This window comes from Marmota marmota, unplaced genomic scaffold (genome assembly GCF_001458135.2).
Source record: "Marmota marmota marmota unplaced genomic scaffold, marMar, whole genome shotgun sequence".
Taxonomy (NCBI): Eukaryota; Metazoa; Chordata; class Mammalia; order Rodentia; family Sciuridae; genus Marmota; species Marmota marmota.
The window spans coordinates 7946497-7971623 of record NW_026000082.1 but is presented as its reverse complement, the minus strand read 5'-3'; the positions used below and the strand labels follow the sequence as shown (position 1 = coordinate 7971623).

Below are 25127 nucleotides of genomic sequence, written 5' to 3'. Positions count from 1 at the left end.
TGAAGCAGGTGGCATCACTATACCAGACCTTAATCTACACTACAGAGCAATAGTAACAAAAATAGCATGGTATTGGCACCAAAATAGACTTGTAGACCAATGGTACAGAATACAGGATACAGAGACTAACCCACATAATTACAGTTATCTTATATTTGAAAAAGTCACCAAAAACATACATTGGAGAAAAGATAGTCTCTTCAACAAATGATGCTGGGAAAACTGGAAATCCATATACAGCAAAATAAAATTACTGGTATTTTTAACAAAAAGCTTATATCACCAAGGAAAACTTAAATTATAACCAAGGTAGTGTATATATGTATGTGTGTATACACACACACACACACACACACATATATTAATTTTAAATTTTAGTTTTAAACTTTTATCAAATCAGTTAAAATTAAAAGTCGCACACTAAAGGATTGTCTTCACCACTGACAAAAGTCAACTAACAGAGCAATTTTCTCCCCACGACTGTGGACATGCAGGATTATACTTTTCAGCCCAATTCCTTAAAAATTGATAATCCATAATCATAATAAACAAATAGTTGACATGCTAGAACTTTCTTTATCTATGCAAAAGAAATAACAGCATTAATGACAAGTGATAGAGCAAAAATAATTTCCTGCTTTGTACAGTGTTAGCTGACCTGTGGTATGAGCCTATCCAATTGTTCAGCTCGGTTTTCATGAGAAGGATGTGTAGATAACCATTCCGGTAACTTGGGATGACCTTGGAGGCTATCTGCAAACTCCATCTGCTGCCAAAACACTGAACTGGCTCTTACATCCACACAAGCCTATAACCAAAATTAATAAAAGCACACAATGAACTTAGTTATGAGGACATTTTTTAAAAATGTACCTTTATGTCACTATATGTTTTTAAAACATCTTCTACCACCATTTTAATAAAAGCAGAATATGTTCATTGACTTTAAAAATTCAAATACTATGATATTATAGAAATAAAGAGACTGCCACTGTCCCTTTTTACTCCCTGCCCAACACAACATTCACAATAATACCTAACTCCCCAAAGATAAACTACTATTCTCAGTATGATGGATAATAAGAATATGTACTAAGGGTAAAATCTCTATACAAATGAAAATGTTTATACTTATATAAAAATAAATTTTTAAATTTTTATGTTTTAACATATAAAAAGTTATTACACTACACTAAAGATAATTCACTCCTAATATATACCACTAGAACAATTACAAGATTTCAAATAAGCATGCAGAAACAAAAGACAGTTATATATTTTAATGTACATCAACTTATCTACTTTTCCTTAATGTATGTGAGAAAGAATATATTTAAGTCATTCAGAATATCTTTACAAAGTATTTTAAAGGACATATATATGGATCTTATATCTTATATACAATGAGCACACATACAATTCCATCATACCCTCATACCTACATACACATACTTGAATATAAACAGAATATTTCTGGAAGGCTACTTTAAAAACTGTTGTTAGTAGTTCCCCTAAGAGTATAAATGAGGTATCTGATGATAAAGAAGAAATAAAAATTTTACTTCTGAAGTATATTAAAATGTAACAAAAATTATTGTTAAATCCTCCATAAGGTAACAATAAATATTTTCATAAGCCTGTTCAATTTCTTCACATTTCTTAACATTCTCTCTAGAAGAACTGAAAAATAAGTGATTACCTATTTTCCAAATATTTTACTTTTGATTAAAACAAAGAAAAAAATATTATATTGATGAAAATGTGATTTCAAAAACTCTTAAAATAGTGTGACTGTGACACCCAAAGAGGCAAATGTGGTACATCACATGCTAATACAAGTCATCTACATTGATGCTACATCAATACTTATCAAATACCATTTCAAATGCTGAGAAAATTTAGGAAAAAATAATTTGAAATTCAAGTAAAATTTTGAAATTCAAGTAAATTTTATCCAGTATTTAAAGAACAATAATGAAGACCTTCCTACTGCACAGATATGGATAGACATGTATATGTGTGCATTAACTGGAATATATCAGATGAATACATATATCAAACATATAAATATATAACCTATGTTTTATATATATATACATATCTATCAATGCACAAGTTGTAATATATGTGTGTGTGTGTGAGATAGATATATATATATATCATATATACACAAAAATATTTATGGCTGAATTTCAAATACCTACAAGAATATATATCTGTCAATAGCAGGGCATCACAGTCATAATATAAATACAATCTGAGACAGAGACAAACAAGTAAGGTAATCTAAAATAATTCATAAAAATATACAGTGACTTGAAAGAGCTCCAATTGAAATCATATCATTTTATAAAGCACAGCTTAGCTACTAGGGTAAAAACAAAACAAAAAAAAAATGAAATACTGAAAACTGTAAGATGATACTTCAATAGACTTTGCTTGGAACATCCTTCTGAAAACACTCACACTTAGAAACAAGCCTGAGATACCAGTGCACTCTGCAGAATTGAATGAAATCTGAACTAGAATGTCAAAATGGTCTCACCCCTTTGCCTCCCCCAAGTTTGCCCAATACAAGACAGATTTCCCTGGGCCCACAGGTATTACAAGGGAAAGGAGCATTGCAGTAGTTATCCAATTTCCCTAATACTCCCAGAAGCTTCCCAAGGAGCACACTCTGGCCTCAACTCACAGGGAACACTAGGGCAATGGTACAAGCTAGACTACCTAAAAGGGTAAATCTTGTGTTAAATGTTCTTACTACAAAAGAGAAAGAGACACAACTATACACCAAGTGAAAACATTTTTTAAGTAAATATGCTCTTCATCATAAGCCTAACTCACTTATAAGCCTAACTCAATAATATGTCCCTTATTAACAAAAATAATAGCAAATATAAGGAACTTGTGTTCATCAAACATGAAAACAAAGAAAGAAAGAATAAGACTTTCTAGACAACTTTTCCTTCTTAAAACAGAATCAGTAATGACTACATCCAATCAGAGAAACACAAGTAATGTGTTTCAGTGAAATGTTTTGTAAGGCAGAAAACTGGGCTAATGAAAAGACCATTGGTTTTAGAACCAAAAACATTTGGGTTCAAAATACCAGTTATTCTTTTAAGTAATAATCAGTTATATGACACCATGTGCAAGGTATTATACTAATGATACTATAAACATTAACTCACTATATTAACTCACTTAATCCTCATATCAATCTTATGAGATAAGTACTATCATTACCCCCTTTTTAAAGAGCAGATGAGGAAACCAAGGGCCACAGATGTTAAGTAATAACTTGGTGAAGTTTGCAAAGCTAGTTAGACAGAGCCACAATTTGATCCTAAGTAATCTGGTGCCAGAGTTTGTGCCTGTGAACCAAAAATTTAGTCTCCAAGAGTCTAAGATTCATTTATAAAACTGAAATTAAAGCAGTGGATCATCAGGATAATAAAATTTGATATCTTGCAAAATATCCAGTCCAGAACCCAGAATACAGTCAACTATTACAACTTCTCCTTCCCCCTGGTGAGCAACCAGAGGCATGTAGTAGTTAGAGGGTGCTATGTTTGGTCATAAGTGATGATGTCATACATTTATAAGTGAAGAAGGATCTAGTTTAATCTAGACTACAATAGCAATATGCATAAATATGCATTAAGGGACATATTATTGAGAAAGAATTTGCTACTATTCAGTTAGAAACTCAGTGGAATATGATATTCATAAAGAGTGAAGTAGTATAAAAACTTTTCTTATGGTATGAACACTTCTCAAATGCCAAAACAATAACAGAGAAAAATATGTAACAAGTCTAGACCACATTGAAGCCTACTGGTACTCTATTTGTAGACAAAATGTTCCTTAAAAATAAAACTGAAAAGTGTCCAAATTTTGCTATTTCTATTTATTGGACTCTCCAACAAAACTTGTTCAGCCCTCACTCCCTGTAAGAGGTTAAATCTTGGTATTAGCTATTCTGAATTTTGACTCTCATTAACACCTTAATCATTCTAGCATCCCCTCCTGTATCCCACATAGACTTGTGGTAAATAAAATAATCACGTGAGACAACACTGAAGCAGAAGGGTACTTGGATTACTAGAGCTAGAAAAGTAACCAAGATAAAATTTAAAGGGACCAAAACAGATTTTTAAAATGAACATTATTTTAGAAACAATAATGCAAAAGACTAAAATTGTTTCCAATGGGTTAAAACAAGAAAGTTTCATGTTAGAAACAAACATACCTCTACTCTGGTACTTACTATCTGTGAGATCTTTGCAAGCTACTTAAGTTCTCTACCATTCAGTTGCACCTGTAAAATGATAATAACAGGACCTATACCTTAAAGGGATCCCCATAACATATGCAATGCATTCAGACAGTGTCCAGATGTGGGAAAATGTTACCTGCCATTGATTGCTATTATAACCACTGTTAAGACCATCATGAGTGTCATTGGCATACCATTGTCTTTTTTGTTATCTACCAGGAAACTAGCTTGTTTTAGTCTCACACACTGACACAGCTTCACTGTTTTCCAACACCACTGCGGGCGTCACTTGCTAAAACTCACTTTATTTTGTAACCCACTTCTCTAGATATTTTTCCAGAAAATAATTTAAAATTTCTCCTTTCCAGCTGAATGTGACACAGTTTCAAGATAGCTTCATCTAAATCATTCAAAGTATTTGCTAATGCTTCTCACTAAAAAAGAAAAACCAAATTTGATTTACACCAAAATTTTCTATGTCCCAACACAAAGGAGAAGTGGGAGCATACTATTTTGAGGTTCATTTAATTTAAATTTTTTTGCCCAAGTTTTCTGCTTCTTTTGATTGCTAATGTTCCAGTTCATCAATCAGTACAATAAAGTTTTAAATAAAATTTCATGTACCTATTTTTCTCTATGTTCAGTAAAGTTTTATCATAAAATTCAACACTCAAGAGCTTAAATTGTAGCAGTTAAAAAGTAAGTGAATATGCATTTCTCTGGGTGATAAAATTAAATGCAAAAAAGATATTAGGCATAATGTATGCATATAAAAGTTACTTTATAACACACCTATTAAATGAGATGTTCTAATTTACTACTTTTTCTTCTTAAATGAATAACTTTTCAAGAACCTAAGATAGTAATCCAAATAAAACACAAAGATAGTGCTCTGTAATTAAGGCTCAAAATACTAACCTGGAAAACAAGTGCCAGGGATCTTGCTACTAAGCATGTTATTAGATAAATCACTTCACCTCTTTGGTAAGTTTCCTTACCAGTAAAAGAGGAAGGTGAATTATACTAGCTCTAAATTTCCTTCCTGCTTCAAAAATCTGAGTCTATAATTTATTATTTTACATAGTTGAGAATTTTAAATTTTCTCATTTCTGTGAGGAAAGTAGATTCAGCATGGTACCTAATTCCCTCACTAGATGGTGCTATTGGCACAGTTATTTCATGTTAGTTAAACCTGCAGGCAGTGTTTCCCAAAGGGACAAGATAGGCTCCAAGCACCAGACAATTTGTCCTGTGAAGACTTTAGGATATTTATCATTCCTAATCCCCATTAAACACAGTAATCTCCTCACACCTCTCTAATTACTGTAACAATAAAAAGCAATCACATATAATGCCCTCCTAAAAGGATGCTCCCAGTTTAGATCCATTTAAAAAAAAAATTAGTTTTCTTTTCAAAACTTAAAAAAAAGATACTCAAAAATAAGAATAAATAATTAAATTGTGAAATTTTTTTAAGAAATTAATTTCTAGTATACAACCAGAGATATGAAAAATTGTGCTCTATATATGTAATATGAATTGTAATGCATTCTGTTGTCATGCTCCACTTTGTCATAACAAATCAAAATTTTTAAAAAATAAGGAATAAAAAATTTAATTTCTGTAAATGACTGTAAACTCTCAAAATTTGTTACAATAACAAACAAATATGCAATATTACAGTGTGTGGATGTGAAGTATCCCCCAAAAGCTCAAGTGTGAGACAATGCAAAAAGGTTTACAGGAGAAATGATTGGGTCATGAGAATGTTAACCCAATCAATGCATTCATCCCATGATGGGATTAACTGAGTGGTGGCTGAAGGCAGGTAGGGTGTGGATGCAGGAGGTGAGTCTTTGGAGGCACGCCTTTGGGGTATGTATTTTGTATCTGGCAAGTGGAGTCTCTATCTCTGCCTTCTGTTCATCATGTGAGCCACTTCCTTCTGCCACACTCTTCTGCCATGATGATCAGTCTCATCTGGAGCCCTGAGTAATGGAACTGGCTTTCTATGGACTGAGACCTCCGAAACTGTAAGTCCCAAATAAACTTTTCCTCCTTAAAAGTGTTTTTGTCATGTCTTTATGGTCGTAGCAACGAAAAAGCTAAGATATGCACAGTCAACAAAATCAAATACTTAAGAGAATATCTCTTTCTAATAGAGGATTAATAAAATGAATGGGAAACACTACTTCCTTCTGCCCTCTCAAGCCCCAAACACTGACAACCAATTTTACAAAATTCATCTGAAAACACACTGAAATAAGGAGAGAGAAAAGGCCTATCTATATTCCATGTAAAGGTTCTCAAAGAAAGAGCTCACTGACCATGCTTCATCTTACAGTGAAGTTCACTAACCCAACCTATGCAAACAGAGCTTCTGATAAATCTCCTAGCACCTTATAAAATATGGACAGATAATTATGCATCAAAAGTTAAGGACTTTATTGTATAGTTTTAGTCATTAGAGAATAACTAGTCCTAGACTGGTGTTCTCATTTTTAATATCTATAAAGCTAGACAAAATAAATAAGGCAAATGTATTAGGTAGGACAGGACTGTGATCCCAGACTGAAGAAAAACTCTCAAGGTGATCCCAAAATGTGCCCCTGATCTCTGCCTGGGATTAGTTTCCTAACCACAGCACAGGAAGGTAGAAGCCAAGTAGAGCATGGCAAGTCTCAGTGAGAGGAGTTAGGGGACAGGAGTTGAGGGTTCCAGAAGTGGCTGAAATTTGTGTAATAAAGTACCAAAAGGAAACAGGGCCCCAGAAATTGGTATAGAGGTTCTATCCAGGTAATTCAAACTGGACTTCATTAAAATGAAATGTTTATTCTTCAAATGCACCAAAAAAAAAAAAAAAAAAAGCAACAGCACAGCAAAGAACCCTGCTAAGAAAAAGCAGACAGACCACAAAGAAAGACTATTTTCAAATCACATAGCCAACAAATGACTATATCCAGAAATTATAAAGAATATTCTAAAGTTAGTAGTAAAAAAAAAAAAAAAAACCAATCCAATTAGAGTATGGTAAAAGTATTGAGCAGATATTTAATCAAAGAGAAATACACATGGACAAATAAGCACATAAAATCATTAGTCAGATAATAAACACTGAGTCTTCCATAATGAGAAGTCAACAGATAATATCTAAACTTAATAAATGAAAAAATTTCAAAATAAACATATTACACAGAAATAGCTAAAAGAATTAAAGATGATTATGTAAAGTGGGGCAGAGAAGGATAATATTTTCCATTATGAGTTCATAATATTTATCTTTCTACACTATATTGAAATGATGGATATACACACAAATATATACATGCATTTAAAAGGGAAGGTGGTTAATAGTTTCAAAGGCTACTAAGAAGTTGAGTGAGGAAAAAGGATGTAAGCATGGAATACAACACAGAAGTAGAAAAACTGATTGGAAAAACAAAACTGATAGACAGAGGCATAGACCTTAGAATCATACAAACTTGGATTGAAATCACAGCTTTACCATTTGTACTTGAGAGCAAGAAAGTGACAAACTACATGGGCTTCAGCAGCTTCATCTGTAAAATGGAGAGGATAGTCATAACAATAACCACTTCACAGAATTACTATTTGACAGATCAGATTATGCAATATATATAAAACACTAAGCATAGTAGTGGCATATAATAAGTACTAAATGGCAGATAATGGTGCTATTATCCAAAAAGGTGCTATCAAAAAATAAATGGCAATATAAATAAAATATTTGAGATTTTACACTGTTTTTCTTTTTTGACAGGAAATAAAAACTTATATTTCAGGGATGTCATTTTTATAACATAAGTTTTCCACAGCAAAGACATTATCTGCATTGCTACATATTTATGACTTAACATCTGTAGCAATATTTCTTTCTCATTTGAGCTTAGTAGTCCATATTATCACAACTGGCAAAAAAAAGTCACGTACTACAAAACACAACAATATTTAGTGCACTTTAGAAAATGGGATCAGACTTTTATCTATCCAAGTACTCTTTTTAAAAAGTGGTTTGTATGTTACAAATAATCAAAGAAATATCGGTAATCTCCACTAATTTCTCTAATTTTATTCTTCTATTTAAAAAAATTAACCAAGTCTCCCCAAAACACAAAATTGGAATTTGATTATTTAAAGCAGAAATGTCTAAATTTACCAGGGTATCAGAATCACTGTCTGTTCTTAAATATTTTCAGATCAGAACTTTGTCATCTACCTACTAATTCAGAATTTCCAAGTATAGAGCCTGCAATATCTATTTTTTTAAATCTACCCAGCCAAAAAAAAAAAAAAAAGATAATCTGCAAAAGAGAAAATAAAAGTCAACAGAAGAGAGACAATGTTCAATTTACCATGAGGTAAGAAAATACAAATTTAAAAAGTAATGAGTCAAATTGGTGGCACAGGCCTATAATCTATAATCTCAGCTACTCGGTAGACTGAGACAGGAGGATCTCAAGTTTGAGACCAGCCTGTACAGTTTAAAAAGATTCTACCTCAAAATAAAATAAAAAGAATTGGTGAAGTAGGTCAGTGGTACAGCACTTGCCTAGAATGCACAAAGCACTGAGTTCCATTGCCAGCACTGAAAACATTTTTTAAAAAAGGGGCCAGACATCCTTTTTCGTCCAAATTGACAAAAAGTTAAAAAGACTGAAAAAGTACTGATGTGGGTATGAGAAAAAGGGCTTTCTCACATGTTGGTGAAATCTGCTATTAACATTTGAGAATACTTGGGAGTATGTGCTAAATATGAAAATGAAAATTTTAGCAATCTTGTCGTTACCCTTCCTACAGGTATAAAAGTCCGTGGGATTTAAAGAAATATAAATATTTCTATTTTTTATAGAACAATCACAAAAAGAATATATCCTGGAAATAATCCAAAATTTTAATAGCAGATAAACAAATGTATCATTTCTATTATGGAATATTAGGTAATTATTAAAATTACTAATTAAGGAACTACTTCTTCTAGTCCTGAAAAAGCAGCTTGCAACAGACCAATGTTTCTGCCATAAACAATTAGAAAATCTGGACAAAATAAGAAAATCTTGTTCAAAAGTTTGGAGAGTTAACAAGTCAGCCAAGGCTGGAGGAAGAAAAATCCCTGAAAGGGGAGCTCAATGAGGTGAAATTCCCTTTCTATGTATCATTCTTCCCCCTCAGAGAACCTGAGGAATTTTAAGCAATGAAGAGCAAGAGGCTGAAAACTTCAAGCAGAAAGAGGTGGCAAAGGAAAGTGTTTGGCTGCCTGGTGGGTCTAAAGAACCAAAAACTTCAGAATCAGACTCATCAAAGCTGCCAAATTTGAGAAGTCGAGCTTCTAAAGGCAAGGGGAACACTGATACTACACTTGATTCTAGTTTGCAGAGGTATCTGCCATTCTTAAGCCACCCAAGTGCAACAGCTAAAGTTAAACAGGAAGCAGCTAATCTGTGTGTGGTAGCACACACCTGTAATCCCAGCGACTAGGGAGGCTGAGGAAGGAGGATCACAAGTTTGAGGCCAGACTGGGCAACCTAACAATGTGGGAGACCAACCTTACACGTGACTGGGTTACACTCCCCGGCTGGGTGCTGAGGCACTCAGTCGCAGAAATGTGGCAAAGCTTTCCCCATCCTTCTTGGGTGCGAGGGTTGCTGTCTCGTGCATGGGTGTGTCTTGCTACAGCCCCATGGGTGAAGCTACGCTCACCTGTTTCTTTGTAATATAACCCCTTGCCCTGTTTAGGATAGAATCTTCCATGGAAGTGCCTTGTGTATGTCCCCTTCTTTTACTGTGCCCTTGGGTATGGCCTACCCAGGTGTCAGTCAACCTGCTGACAGTGGACATCATGAAGATACTCAGCCCCTTGAAATCTGACCCCTTGCCTCATTTGAATAGCTTCCCTCAATAAAAGGGGTCAGTGCGTGCTCTTGCTCTCTCTTTCTGCGGACCCTTAAGGTCAGAGGAGCCGTCACAGCGACCCCAAAGAAAAAGGTATTTGTGTCTCTTGTGTGGTTATTTTGTGCAGTCCAGTTAGCCCAGTTTAACTGGAGTGACCCCTGAGCCTTTTAGTCTCGAGAACAGAAACCCAGCATAACAAGATCCTCAGAAACTTTCCAAGACCCTGTCTCAAAATAAAAAATTAAAAAGGTCTGGGACTGTAGCTCAGTAGTAAAGTACCCCTGAGTTCCATCCCTAGTACAAAAAAAAAAAAAAAAAAAAAAAAAGAAAGCCAAAATACTGAGTAAAGATTTCAACAATTCTAACAGTACCTTGCTGCTATGAGGAAAAGAAAAAAAAAAAAATGAAGCTGAGGACCACTGAAGAGGAAGAAGACAATGCACACTCTAGACTTTCAGGATGCCTGCCTAGAGGACAGTACCCTTAGGAATCTGGTGTACCCGACAAAGATAGTAGGCAGGCCCCTGATTGAGTGAAATAACCTGCTTTACTCTGTCATCAAATACAGGGAGTTGCTCTAATCAAATAAAATGTCAACTAGAGCTAAAATATCTATCTATATGAAATATTCAGCATTCAATCAAAAATAAGCAACCATTTCAAGAAAAAAAGACCAAAGGCAAAACAGATAACAGAAACAAACTCAGATATAATCCAGACATTAGAATTAATAGTGACATTTTAAAATATTATGATTAACATATTGAAGAAAATATGAAGAAACATATTACAAGATGGAGAATTTCACCAAGGAATTAAGATTTATAAGAGGGAATCAAATAGAAATTCTAGAATGGAAAGACATAGTAACTGAAATTTAAAACTTAAAGATGAGTTTAACACAGAATGGACACAGTTGAAAATAAGATTAGTGAACTGCATTACGGTGAAAAACATGCATCCTAAAACACAAACATGTGTAGAAAATAAAAAAATTAAAAAGAATTAAAGAGACACATGACAGTTTAACATTATCTGTAATCCTGATACCGGAAGGAGAGAAGAGAATAAAGCAAGTATAATACATTAAAAGATAATGGCTGAGAGTTTCCCAGACTAATGAATAATATGTAACCACAGCAGACACAATAAATAAAAAGAAAATACAAGTAGACATATCACACTCAAACTACAGAAAAGCAAAGACAAATAGAAAATTTTAGCAGCCATGGAAAAAAGATGCATTGCCTTCCAAAGAACAATGGAAAGACTGATAGCTGATGTGGTAGGAACCCTCTTCAAAGGCAGTGTAGCCTGGCTAGCATCTGTGCAAGCATATGGGACTCTGAAGGACAACATGGCACCTTCAGTAACCATGCACCCATGCATTTCCCAGACAAAAAAAAAAAAAAAAGGCGAGGTGGCACACAGCACGCATGTGCAACTCTGCTGACACTCAGGGCACATGTATGACCCTGACAAGCTCCCTTTCCCCAGTGGCAGGCACAGCTCTGTCCTAACTTCCTTATGATTTTAAAGTATAGAATACCCATATAGGGGAGATGAAGGAGCTAATATGTAATTAGGTCGGGGGGAGGGGAATTAGTAAGGCCTGTATAAGTCAAAGCCTCTCTGTGCTCCATCTTTGGATGAAAATCCACCAAGTCTGTGTTGGCACAAAATAAATACTGCTTTCTATTGAACACCCCATGCCTTGTCTCTTTGTGTGTGAATCCCACAACACAATGTCTCAAAAGAAACAATAAACTTAGAAAATGCTAGAATGTCATCATTAACATGCTAAAAGAAAATAACTGTCAGTTTAAAATATTATGCCCTATAAAAATATTCTTTCAAAGAATGTGAAGCTTCCAGTAAGGATAGAAAAAGGTTGTGTGAACACTACAGCAGATAAAAATTATAAAAAACTTGATCAAAAATAACAGATATTATTAATGACACTGGCCAGTAAACAAAAATAAACAAGTCAAAAGAGAATTAAACCAGGCACAGTGGCACATGCCTGAAACCCCAGCCGCTGGGAGAGGGAAGCAGGAGGATCAAATCCAGCCTCAGCAACAAGGAGGCACTAAGCAACTCAGTGAGACCCTGTCTCTAAATAAAATACATTATAGGGCTGGGGATGTGGCTCAGTGGTCAAGCACCCCTGAGTTCAATAGCTGGTACTGCCCCCACCCCCGAAAAAAAGAGAGAATTAAATATTGAACTTTTTTTAGAATAAGTCAGACAAAAGCTCTCGGTTTTCTGGCCTAAGGATATTGTCCAGCTTCCACAGACAAAGCTGCAGAAAATAGTAGTGAAAAACAACAGCTCACCAGCTACAGTGCCAGAGAACAAAGCTCAAGGATAAAAAAGCAGTTTGAAATCTGAAAGAGGAAATTCTTACAGTGAGAACAAAAGGCCTGAGAAACTCTGTCAGCTCTGCCCAAATTATCTAACAAGAAGAAGGGGAAATGCAAGGGTGGGATTCTGGGGGACTACTGAAAAGTTGGCAGAGAATAGACAGACATCTACTTTTAAAAGAGCAATGCTGGAGACCAGATCTATGGGTCTGCAGCCTTCCCCCCCACCCCACCCCCGCAATCAATGCATTCATAAAACAATTGAGTTTGAGCAAAAAAAGCTAAAGTGATATGGTTTGTAGTTTTTGTGGAAAAAAAAAAACTCAGGCCAGCAGCATGTTACAATTTAAGAAGAAACCCTCAGAAATCATGAAGATTGGACTTTATCTTTGCCTAAATGCATGATGACTGCCAAACATCATGGTAAGACTTCTGTTTTTTCTTAGAAATTATTCAATATTAACCTCAAGTAGATTTGAATAAGTTAAATATGACTACCATTATCTTAAAAGGATCAATTTTAAAACAATGCAAAAACCTATACCTAGAAAGTCAATGGTATGAGATAAAAATATATTGACTGAATCAAAAAAGGCAAAAAAGAAGAAACAGAGAAACAAACAAACAAAAAACGATAAGACAAATAAAAAACAACAAATTGGCAGACCTAAATACAACCACACTCAAAAATATTTAAATAAATATAAATGGACTATCACTTCAACTTAAAGGCAAAGAAGAGGCATATTTTATTTTATTTTTTTTCTGAAATTAGATCAATTTATTAATTAGAAACTTTTTCCAATTAATTTCAGGTTTTATATAACATGTCCTCTTTCCTAATTATTCTGAGGTTTCCCCTCTTCTCTTCTGCCTTCTACTTTCTGAACCACCCTAAACACCCTGTAACATGTAACAACAGGCTACACAATCAGTGTATGTTACTGTGGCCACAGGGACCACTGGCCATACCCTTGTACCGAATGATGAGTATCATGAAGAGGCATATTTTAAATGTGAAAACTCAAATAGCTAGAAAATAAATTAGTAGAAAAAGATATACCAAGTGAAGTAATTCATAAGAAAGCTAAAGAGGCTATATTAGTGTCAAATAAAATAGACTTCAGGTCAAGAAGTATTATTACAAACAAAAAGAAATATTTTGTAATGATTAATCAAATCAAGAAGGTAAAATAATCCCAAATGCATATGCACCTAATACAGAGCTTCAAATTACATGAAGCAAAAAGCAAGAGAACTGAAAGGGAAAATAGACAAATCTAAATTATAGTTGAAGATTCTGAAACTCCTCTCTCAAAAAAGCAGACTTGTAGAAAAAAATCAGAAGGATATAAATCTGAATGACAGTGTAAATCAGCATAAACTAACTTGTATTTTTTGAAAAAACACACTCAACTATGGTAGAACACTTTTTTTTTTCTCCAAATGATAGACTGTTCACCATAACAAACCAAATGTTGCACCACAAATCAAGTTTCTGGATCTTTAAGAGATTAAGATCTTATAGAACATGTTTACTGGCCACAAAGGAATTAAATTAGAAATAAACAACAATAGAACATTTAAACAAACCACAAATATCTGGATATTAAATGAATCATTTCTGGGGCTGGGGATGTGGCTCAAGCGGTAGAGCGCTCGCCTGGCATGCGTGCGGCCCAGGTTCGATCCTCAGCACCACATACAAACGAAGATGTTGTGTCCGCCGAATACTAAAAAATAAATATTAAAATTCTCTCTCTCTCTCTCTCTCTCCCTCTCTCTCACAAAAAAATAAAAAAAAGAATCATTTCTGAACAACTCAGGGATAAAAGAAATAACAAAAAAATTAGAAAACATCTTTACTTAAAATGATAATAAATATAACAATATATCAATGTTTCAAATTCACCTAAAATAATGGAGAATGGGAAATTTATAGCTTTAACCGTCTTTGGTAAAGAACAAGAAAGTCTAAAATCAAAGATCTTAGCTCTCACTGTTAGAGTTTAGATATTAGGTATCTCCCAAATGTTCACATGAGACAATGCAAGAAAGTTCACAGGGGAAATGATTGGATTATGAGAGTTTTAACCTAATCAGTGCATTAATCCCCCTAACAGGAATTAATTGAGAGGTAACTGTAGTCAGGAAGGGTGTAACTGGAGGAGGTGGGTTATTAGGTGGATATGCCTTTGAGGTACATATTTTGTGAGCTAGGCTTAGCCCCTCTCTCTGCTTCCTGCTTCCAAGACCTGAGCTGCTTTCCTCTTCTACAATCTTCCACCCTGGTGTTCTACCTCACTTCAAACCCAGAGCGATGGAGCGAACCATCTATGGACCATGATCTCTGAAGCCATGAGCCCCCAAATAATCTTCTCCTCCTCTAATTGTTCTTGTCAGGTCTTTTGGTCTCAGTGTCTAAAAAGCTAAAATATCCATCTGAAGAAAATGAAACAAAGAATAATAATTACATCCAAAGTGGAAAATTGGGCTTGATAAAATTTTAAATATTCTCCAAATCCATTCAAACAACAAAAAGAACAAGCCATAAAATAAAAAAAAATGATAAAATACACACATCTGACAAAGGATTTCTATCTAGCAAGTATATAAAAACTTTTTATAACTCAAGAATAAGAAGACAAACAATTCAATTTAAAATGGGCAAAGTAGCCAGGCACAGTGGCACACATCTGTAATCCAAGAGGTTCGGAGGCTAATGCAGGAGAATCACAAGTTCAAAGCCAGCCTTGGCAAAAGCAAGGCGCTAAGCAACTCAGTGACACCCTGTCTCTACATAAAATAGAAAACAGGGCTAGAGATGTGGCTTGGTGGTCAAGTGCCCCTGAGTTCAATCCCCAGTACTCTGTCCCCCTGCCCCAGAAAAGGGCAAAATACCTGGACAGGTCACAAAGAAAAATACATGAATGATGCCCAATGTGCACATGAAAATGTGCTTACACTAATACCATTAGTCAATAAGAAATGCAAGTTAAACTCACAGATGAAAGGTAAAGATTAAAGAACAGGATTTCTTCTTTTTGGCAGGGGGGAGTACCAGGGATTGAACTCAGGAGCACTCGATCACTGAGCCACATCCCCAGCCCTATTTTGTATTTTATTTAGAGACAGGATCTCATTGAGTTACTTAGCGCCTCTCAAGAACAGGATTTCTGCTTATAAGAGATACACATGTTAAGAACATAGAAAGTTTGAAAATAATAAGGAAGAAAAAGATGCCGTTCAAGCACTAACCAAAAAAATAATAATAATGTGGAATAATAATACTTATAAAGAAAAAGGTGAATAGTAGTCAAAAAGCACTGCTAGAGACAAAAGGCATTGTACACTGATAAAAAGATCAATCCACCAGAAAGATGTAAGGATTCTAAATGTGGATGGTTAAAATAGCTAAAAGATACATAAAGCAAAAATTGATACAATTAAAAAGAGAAAAAGAAAAATCTTTAATGATAATGAAAGACTAACTAATCTCATATACAAATCATAACATTAATCATTCAGAATTTTTCCCTGATATGTGAGGAAAAAATTTACCAAGAAGACCTAAAACAACAAAATTAACAACATTGAGAAAACTAGCATCTGTAGAACCCTGCATTCACATAGCAGAGTCAACTTTCAAGTGCACACCATTTTAACAATCTTGATCACATGCTGAATCACAAAGCAAGACCCAAAAATGATTCTGTTTTGGTCAGTTTTGCCAGGCTATGATCAAAAGACCCCACAAAAACAACTCGGAAAAAGAAAAGTTTATTTGGAGTCCACAGTTTCAAAGTCCTCAATCCATAGACAGTCGATGCCATTTCTCTGAGATCAGGTAAGAAGGGCCCAGCAGAGGAAAGCTGTTCAGGTCAGGAAGCAGAGAGTTGTGGGGGAAAGGGTCACAGGGAAGATGCCCACCCCCGGCCATGCCCATCTGCCTACAGTTAGCAAGCTAGTCTGTTCAAACTAAGATTAACAGATTAGGTTACAGCTCTCACAATCCCAGTCATTTTATCTCTGAACATTCCTGCATCAACACAGGAGTTCTGGGGGGACACCTCATATACAAACAATAACATTAATCATTCAGTATATTTTCTAATCAGTGTAATTAATTTAGAAATCAAAAACAAAAGGTAACCATAGAATCATGAAATGATTAAAAATTAAGCAATAAACCTCTAAATAATCCAAGAGTCAAAGAGAAAACCACAATGAAAACAAGAATATATTTTAAACTAAAGAAAAAAATGCATATTAATTCCTGCAATGTGGCAAGCAAAGGTTCTCCTAAAGGATATCCTTAAATATATACATAGTCCTCAACTTACAATGGTTTAACTTGAGTTTTTTTGACTAGAGGATATTGTTAAAGTGATAGGCATTCAGGAGAAATCACACTTCAAATTTTGATCTTTTCCTGGGCTAGCAATATATATAGGGTACTCTAATGAGCCTGGGCAGCAGCAGAGTCACAGCTCCCAGCCAGACACATGACCACAAAGATAAGTCACAAATATGGTAAAAGGCACTGAACTACTAAGCTATGATGGTTAAAAAGTTAGGTGTAATGAGCTGTTAGTCAATTTTCTGTCACTATGACAAAATACCTAACATAATCAACTTAAAAGGAGGAAAGACTGATTTTGGCATACAGTTTCAGAGGTTTCGGCCATGGTCACTTGGCCCTGTAGCTTTGGGCCTGTGGAGACACAATACTTCATGGGAGGAGCATATGGAAGAAGAGGTCTATTCACCTCATGGCAACAGAAAGCAAAAGAGGAAGGAGCCAGAGACCCAATATTTCCCTCAAGGGCATGCTCCCAGTGATCTAACTTTTTCTCAATAGGCCCAACTCCCAATAGCACCATGGGCTGGGGACCGAGTCTCTAATACCTGGGCCTCTGGGGGACACTTCCAAACCACAGCATATTTTTCAACTTCTGACAGGTTAATAAAGATGTAACCCCACTGTAACTTAAAGAGCATGTGTGTTAAAAGCAAAACAGAATTTAAAAAATCAATAAGTATCCCTTTAAGAAACAATGGAAAAGAACAGCATATGAAACCTGAAAAAAATTAATAAAGATAGGAAAAGTAACTGATATAATAGAAAACAAACATATAATAAAGAAATTACATAAAATCAAAAGATGGTTTTTGAAAAGATTAATGAAAGTGATAAAATCTAGAAAAAAAAGATAGGGCACAGATCACCAATATTAGGAACCAGGAGGATATTTAAAATTTAATATGTAAAATACAGGTATCCTTTAGACATTAAAAATATAGGAATAATATATTAAAATAATTTTATACCAATATTGTTGAAAATTTAAACAAATTCCTAGAGAAACAAGCAATAGAAACTGACACAAGCAATAGAAAACTGAATACTTCTACATCTATTAATGAGACTAAGCCCATAATTAAAAACAATCCCACAAAGAGATCTGTAGAACCAAGTGGCTTTACCTATGAATTATCCAAACATTTAAAAAATAAATAATGCTACTCCTATAGAAAGATTAACATTACACGTCTTTCATTTCATTACATTTCTTACAATTCTTGTCTTCCAGAGAATAGAAAATTAAGTTCACTTCCCAACTCACTTTATTACGTCAGTATAACCTTGATACCAAAAACTGAGAAAAACATTATAAGAAAAGCAAATTCCAGGCTACCATCTCCAATAAACATAAACATTCAAAATATACGTCAGCAAACTAATTCAAGCAACATATTAAAGAGTAATGTAAATGACAAAATCCAGTTTATTTCTACAAGTAAAAGTTTGACTACTTTAAAATAAAATCAATGTAATTTGCCTCACTAACAGATTAGGAGAAAAATCACATAATCCTCTCAGTAAATGTAGCAAATACATTTGATAAAATATAATACTTATAATTTTTAAAAATCACTTAAAATATTAAAAGGGAAATTTTCATCTGATAAAAAGTCTCTATAAAAAGGCAAAATATTCTAAGATCCAGAAGAAACAAAGTTGCCTATCATCTGAAGTTTCTTGCTATTACAATAAGGCAGGAAAAAAGTATACAGACTGGAAAGTAAGAAATAGATTGCTGAATACCAAGTTAGCTATATAAATAAATGATAGTTCTATCTGTAAGCAATTTATTTTTAAAATGACACTATCTATCATAACATCACACATTTAACAATAAATCTAACCAAATATGTCTGAGTCCTACATACAAAAACTCTTCAAAACATTACTGAGAAAAATTTAAAAACATCTAAATAAATAGATAAATATATCATATTCATGGATGAGAAAATCAATATGGTAGACTACAGGGCACCACCTGTAAAAAATACATGAGGATCTTAGCATGTAGTCAGGGAGATTTCAGGTTTAACCTTGGGGACTATCCCTGGCTCTCCCATGCAATAGATTGCCCAAGGCACATGACCTTTATCTTTGTTCAGCTAGGAAAATCTCTCACAGTCTCTCTAGAGATGGGCACAACCCATTGGGAACTGGGCAGCTCACCTTCAACATTTTTTGGAGAAGAACATTCTATGGAAGGCCTTTGATGCCCCCCAATATAAATAAAGCAGACGTGGGCTCCATTTTGCCTTTTAGTCTAGAAGCTTGATCTGTCTGGTTAGCTTGCCCATCTCACCCCAACTTTTTGAAAATATTTTCTGTGTCTTGAGGTTTTTGTCGTAGTTCTATTTTTCTTAGCTTTTATTTCTCAGCCAACCCATTCCACAGAGGGGAATCCCATTCCCATTGCCTGCACAGGACGCAGTCGTCCCCAAATTGATGTATAAATGCAATGCAATTCTAATAAAAATTCTAGGCATGCTTTGTAAACAGTTGTATAATTTAAAGCTGATTCTAAAATTCAAATGAAAATGCAAAGGTCCAAGAATAGCCGAATCCATCTTGCAAAACACTGGAGGACAAAAGCTATCAGATGTCAACATTTATTACAAAAACATAGTAATGATGTGGTATGGGAGAGAATAAGGAGTCCAGAAAATAGACCCCAGATATACCACCACCTTTAAAACAAAAAGATACTGAAGTGTGGTGAAGAAAAGATGACTCATCAATAAATGGTGCCAACTCTACTAGCTATCCATATAGAAAAAAATTATCTTAGCCTCTTATATGGTATGAAAAAGATAATAAAGAAGTTTCTTGGAAATTAAGCAGGCACAATTTATTGAGATCAACAAGGTTTCTTATCAAGAACAAAGAACACACAGTATAAAGGGAAAATCTGACAGACCGTAATACATTAAAATTAGAAAGGTCTTGATATAGCATATCTATCACTCCTTATTTAGGAATCTCAATGTATGCAGTCTGAAAATTCACTTAATTTTACTTACTTAATATTCAAATAATGACTTCTGGTTTGTAAATGAGTAATATCTTGATTTATAAAATTAAACTATAAAACTCATTATGAGAGGTTCAAGTAATAGTAATTTCAATAATAATAACTACTGGAAACTTAACAAAGGATCAAATAAAACTTGAACTTAATATGTGAAGTGGCATTGTTTACACTCATTTTTATTAAAACTACACTTTTACTTCTAATGTTAAATTCAGGAACTCAGTTACTACAGGTGATTAAAATAGTAGTCAGGCAAGAAGTATCCATTCAGGAGAGAAACAAAACCAATTTAAGTAAAAGTAAAGGGAAAAAAAGTCACCTGCTACAACAAAAACACACTGAATGCCTATTCCTTTATACATCTATTTACGTGTATGTAAAAATGTAAAAACATTTTGCTCAATCAGAATCATAGCTACAATAGGATTAGCCTTTCTCTAGGTGGGGTAACAGCTATACATCATCTTATTTACTCAAAGAGCCTCCTTAGATCAGAAACGCAAGGACAGGAGGAAACTAAAGACTGCATTAGCTTTCTAGGGAGAGCAAGTTTTGTTTTGTTTTTTGAGGTTTTTTGGGGGGTTGACTGGTTATTTTTGTTGTTGTTGTTTCTTTGGTACTAGGAATTGAACTCACGGGCACTTAACCTCTGAGTCACATCCCCAGCCCTTTATTATATTTTATTTAGAGACACAATCTCCCTGAGTTGCTTAGGGCCTTGGTAAGTTGCTGAGACTGACCTCCTTCTCCTGCCTCAGCCTCTCAAGGCACTGGGATTAATGGCATGTGCCACCATTCCTGGCTATAGAGCAAGGAGATCAAGACATTACTTATCCCTACGTTTAAAATTTTCAATTTACATAATTCATGTCTGTAATCAAATAATAAAACATGCAAAAAATTCTTTCCAATAAAAGATTAAGACTTTTTTATATAACCCTATAATTACGGCACTATAATCTTACATATTCTGTTAAAGACATAACAAAACCTCATATATAGGAGGGGGTTAAGTGAACATCTTTAGTTTGCATTCTTGCAAAGGTGACAATCTTCAAATTCTACAGATTAATGAAAATTACATAAGGGGACTATGGTTTGGATAAGGTCTGAATGACGCCCAAGAGTCCATTACCATTAAATGCTTGGACCCCAGGTGGCACTACTGGGAGGTAGTGGAACATTTAGAAGGTGGGAACAAGTTGGAGATCCCTAGGTCACTGGGGGTGTGTCCTTGAATGAGATTGTGGGACCTCACCTGTCCTCTCTTTCTCTCTACTTCCATTATAGATATTACCACTTTGCTTCTATGCACGCTTCTGACATGACATGTCACCATCTTCTACCCACACCAGAACTCAGTCAATGCAGGCATTATGTTTTTGAACCTCCAAAATTACGAACTACATAAACCTCTTCTCACTTGAAATTAGCTGACTCTGGTATTTTGTTGTAGTAATGGGAAGCTGATAAATATTTAGGATTAATATATTTTAATTCTTAATCTCTGCCCATGCCAAACATTAAGACAACACACATTTATCTTTTACTATGTGAAGAACACTACTTTCAACTAATAATCACTTTACCTTTGCAGCAAACTGTAGTCCAATTTGATCAGCTTCAGCTTCCAGTGCTCTACTGTACGGTCTATCAAACATATACTAAAAAGAAATATGATAGAAAAATTCCATTAAGGTAATTTGTTTTTTGACAAAAGGAATAACAAAATGAAATTTTTAAAAATCAATTTCAGAGAGTATCTAGGATAAAATTTCTATACTTCCTACATCTTTAAAGAATACCATGGTATAAAACATAAAAGGAACCTTCATTTCTTCCATCAGATTAATACTTTAAAAACAAGGAAAAATAGAAAAAAAACATGCCTACAAATTTCTGGACAGTCAATTGTATCATTATATCTGTTTTCCAATTATAATCTCCACTGAGTAGAGGGATCTCTAAGAAAGCTTATTAATGCAAGCTCTTAATATGACCAAAGAACATTTTGATATTACAGTTTAAAATGAAATTAAAAAAATATAAGTCCATAATAACCAGTGATACTATTAGAAGATTTATTTCAGTAAGAAAATTAACAATATAGCAGAACTTTGTTTCTTTGATAAATTATCTTAATTTCCCTTTCCTTTCTAAGTATTAATTTGTTAGGAAAATGAAATTTTCTTCTGACTTCAATTTTTTAAGAATAGATATTATGACTTTTATTTTCCTAATTACTGTATTTATGAGAATGCTTTTCAGTTAAATTCTAATTTTCAGTAAATACTAAAACTTTGTAAAGGACAGATCAATAGGCATTTTTTCTTTGAGAAAAGAGCTATTAATTGGGGAAACGATTTTTCAAACGTAGCAACATGTTTGTGATGACTAAAAATAATCAATCTGAAAACAGTATGTGATCATTAGATGTGAATTTTTTTCTTCTCAATCGTATCTGGTTTAGATTGGTAAACGACATCACAGTCTCTTCACTCTCATGAGCAGTCTTCATGTGTCCCATTGAGTCTACTCATAATATACCAATTTAAAACATTGGCTTTAAAAGGAGAACCAGTAGTATCATATGTAAAATGGAACTAACACCAGCAAGCACCAAATTCCTAGATTTACAAAGAGAATTAAATGAAGCAATAATAAAATCAATAATTCATATTTACCGTGTCCTTACTTTATGACAAGGACTGTGCTAAATGCTTTAAATTAGTATTCTCAATCTGGTATGACTCTGTCCCCCAGGGACATTTGTTAAGTACAGACTTTTTGACTGTCACAACTAGGAAAAGACCCTGATAACTACAAGGTACAGGAAAACTCCCCACAATAAACAAGTATAGTTCTGAGATTGAGAAATCCTGTCATTAAATGTAGTTTTCAATAGCCACAGCAAATGAATGTAGGCAATTCCCACTCCCTAACAATTTTACTATCAGCATTCCTTTCTCCTTCCCAGTCACAGTGAGCAGGGCTTTATAGAGAGAAAAATATGTGTCACCAAAAGTTTTGAGGGGAAAAGAATTCAAACAAAAGTCATCTCTATTCTATTTTCAATTTAATTATTGAATTAAAGAATTACAATGAAAAGGCAGGCTTCGTCAAGAATTTCAAGAAACAGATACAAGATATCTTTATTATAACCAAATCTGATTCCACCACAGAAAAAGTAATCTATAGATGGATGGGTTGGGGAAGACCATATGAACTCCTCTGACATTCCAGCAGGTCAGTGACAGAAACAAAGGTCCAAAATGTGAGATCCTATAATCTAAGCAATAACCATTCCTTCTTTTTTTCCCTTTGAGAACCTTTACTTCAATATAAATGAAGCCAAGTGATAGGAGAACTCTAAATAAAAGCCTTAGTTATTGAATCTCAAAAGCAATTTGTCTCAGAGAATTCTGAACATTAGATTTGAACAACACCCAGATGGCACTCTGATGGGTGCTCCACAACATTAAATAAACAAATGACAGATTGTGCCTAAATAACCAAACTCCCAGGACAAGAAGAAATAAAGAAAAATGTAAAATAGTTAATCATGGTTAACAAAGTACTTATGAAGATTACAAGACCTACTTTCAGTAATGCAGCGTTTTAAACAAAATGAAAGACTTAATACATTTTTGAGATTATCGTTACACATAAACACTAAGAACCAAAGTTAACAAATACCTAGTAAGACTGTCCTTTCAATATTTTTGAGGCAATGTAAGTTTAAATGGGAGTGAGCAGGAGAGGGTGATAAAGCAGCTTAGCAACCCTATCATCATTAGAGATTTCTTTGAAGAGTTTTCCCCAAAAATGAAAATATCTGGGGGACAAGGGAGTCAGTACACTAGAGTAACAGAATGAAAGAAAGGGTTCATGACTATGCTTTCTCTCTGTAAGACCAACAACTATGTGAAAAAAAGATATTAGCTAAAAATTACCTAACCCTTTTAAACCATCCATACGCATCACTTATTTGAGAGATGTAGCATTCCTGAAATTCTCATATAAGAATATTCCCTAAAACAAGTAAACATAAGGCACTAAAATTCAATACCCATGTTAAATTAAATATTAAATAAAATAAATATTAAATATTAAATATCCACCCTAAAAGTGGAAACATCTCTGGTATTTGTTGCTTCACAATAGTATTAAAATATCCGCAAGTAACCCTTATAAATTCAAGTTATTATCTCAGACTTACCTCCTGCAGTTTAGACTGTATCCACTGGCCCAAAATTGCCAAACTATCTCGTGGACAAATGGCCCAAATCATTGTGAGAAAAATCATACCAAGGAAATCCAGTAAATGAACCAAGCTAGCCTTTTCCGCCTGAGAACAATAAAAAAAAGTGAAAAATTATATTCAATAAATTGAGACAGTGTGTTTATATTCTCTAGTTATCATGTGTAATCACATTAAATAACTGCATGTGTTTAAGTGGTCCTCAACAAATAAAACCCTTACTTCTCTTTCTTCTGTGTGCATATCATTCCCAGTCTCTTTTTCCTGTCCCTTACTTACATAGTCATGCACTTACTGCACTGCTTACTATCAAGTCAGACAATGACAGGTTCGTTAATCTACAGTTTCTTATATTAACAGCACAATACTGTGAAATAGGTTAAATTACTCCTATTTTACAGATAATGAAACTGAGATGGAGAAGGCCCTTAAAAATACTACCCAAATTCATATCATTATTAGTGAAAGGACCAGGAATCAGACAGACCCAGTAAGTTTTAGTTTCTAATACAATCATAAATCTTTTTAAACATAAAATAAATGTGTTTATTGTACTTACATTTTTGGATAAAGACTAAACACTACCTAACATATGAAGCAGTTAAAGTAAGAAATAATTCAGAAAAGACTGGAAGTTTATTTTAAATAAAAGTCTTTTGGTCTTTATGATCTAATTTAGGAAAGTATGATTGATTTATACAAGTTGTCAATTTTGTGATTTTAGTATCCCTCACCAGAGAATTAGGTTGAGTTTTTGTATTTACCTATAAAAGTAACCAAATAAGGTTATACATAATATAGTTGTTTTGAATAGTAACGTCTAATATAAGTTTAATACACTGGATTGTTTCTTGTTTGCTACTGATGTTGATTAGTAAATGTTAATGGAATGCTGAGAATGATAACATAGCAGTTATTAA

At 34.0% G+C, this 25127-nt stretch overlaps 1 protein-coding gene across 1 annotated transcript in view; it reads right to left on the bottom strand.

Annotated features, from left to right (window-relative positions):
- Positions 1 to 25127, bottom strand: part of Oma1 (OMA1 zinc metallopeptidase) — a 60366-nt gene that overhangs the window by 19823 nt on the left and 15416 nt on the right. Inside the window, 3 exon segments of the mRNA XM_015484931.2 lie at positions 659 to 808; positions 21536 to 21610; positions 24166 to 24294. Coding sequence (XP_015340417.1) covers positions 659 to 808; positions 21536 to 21610; positions 24166 to 24294 — 354 coding nt within the window.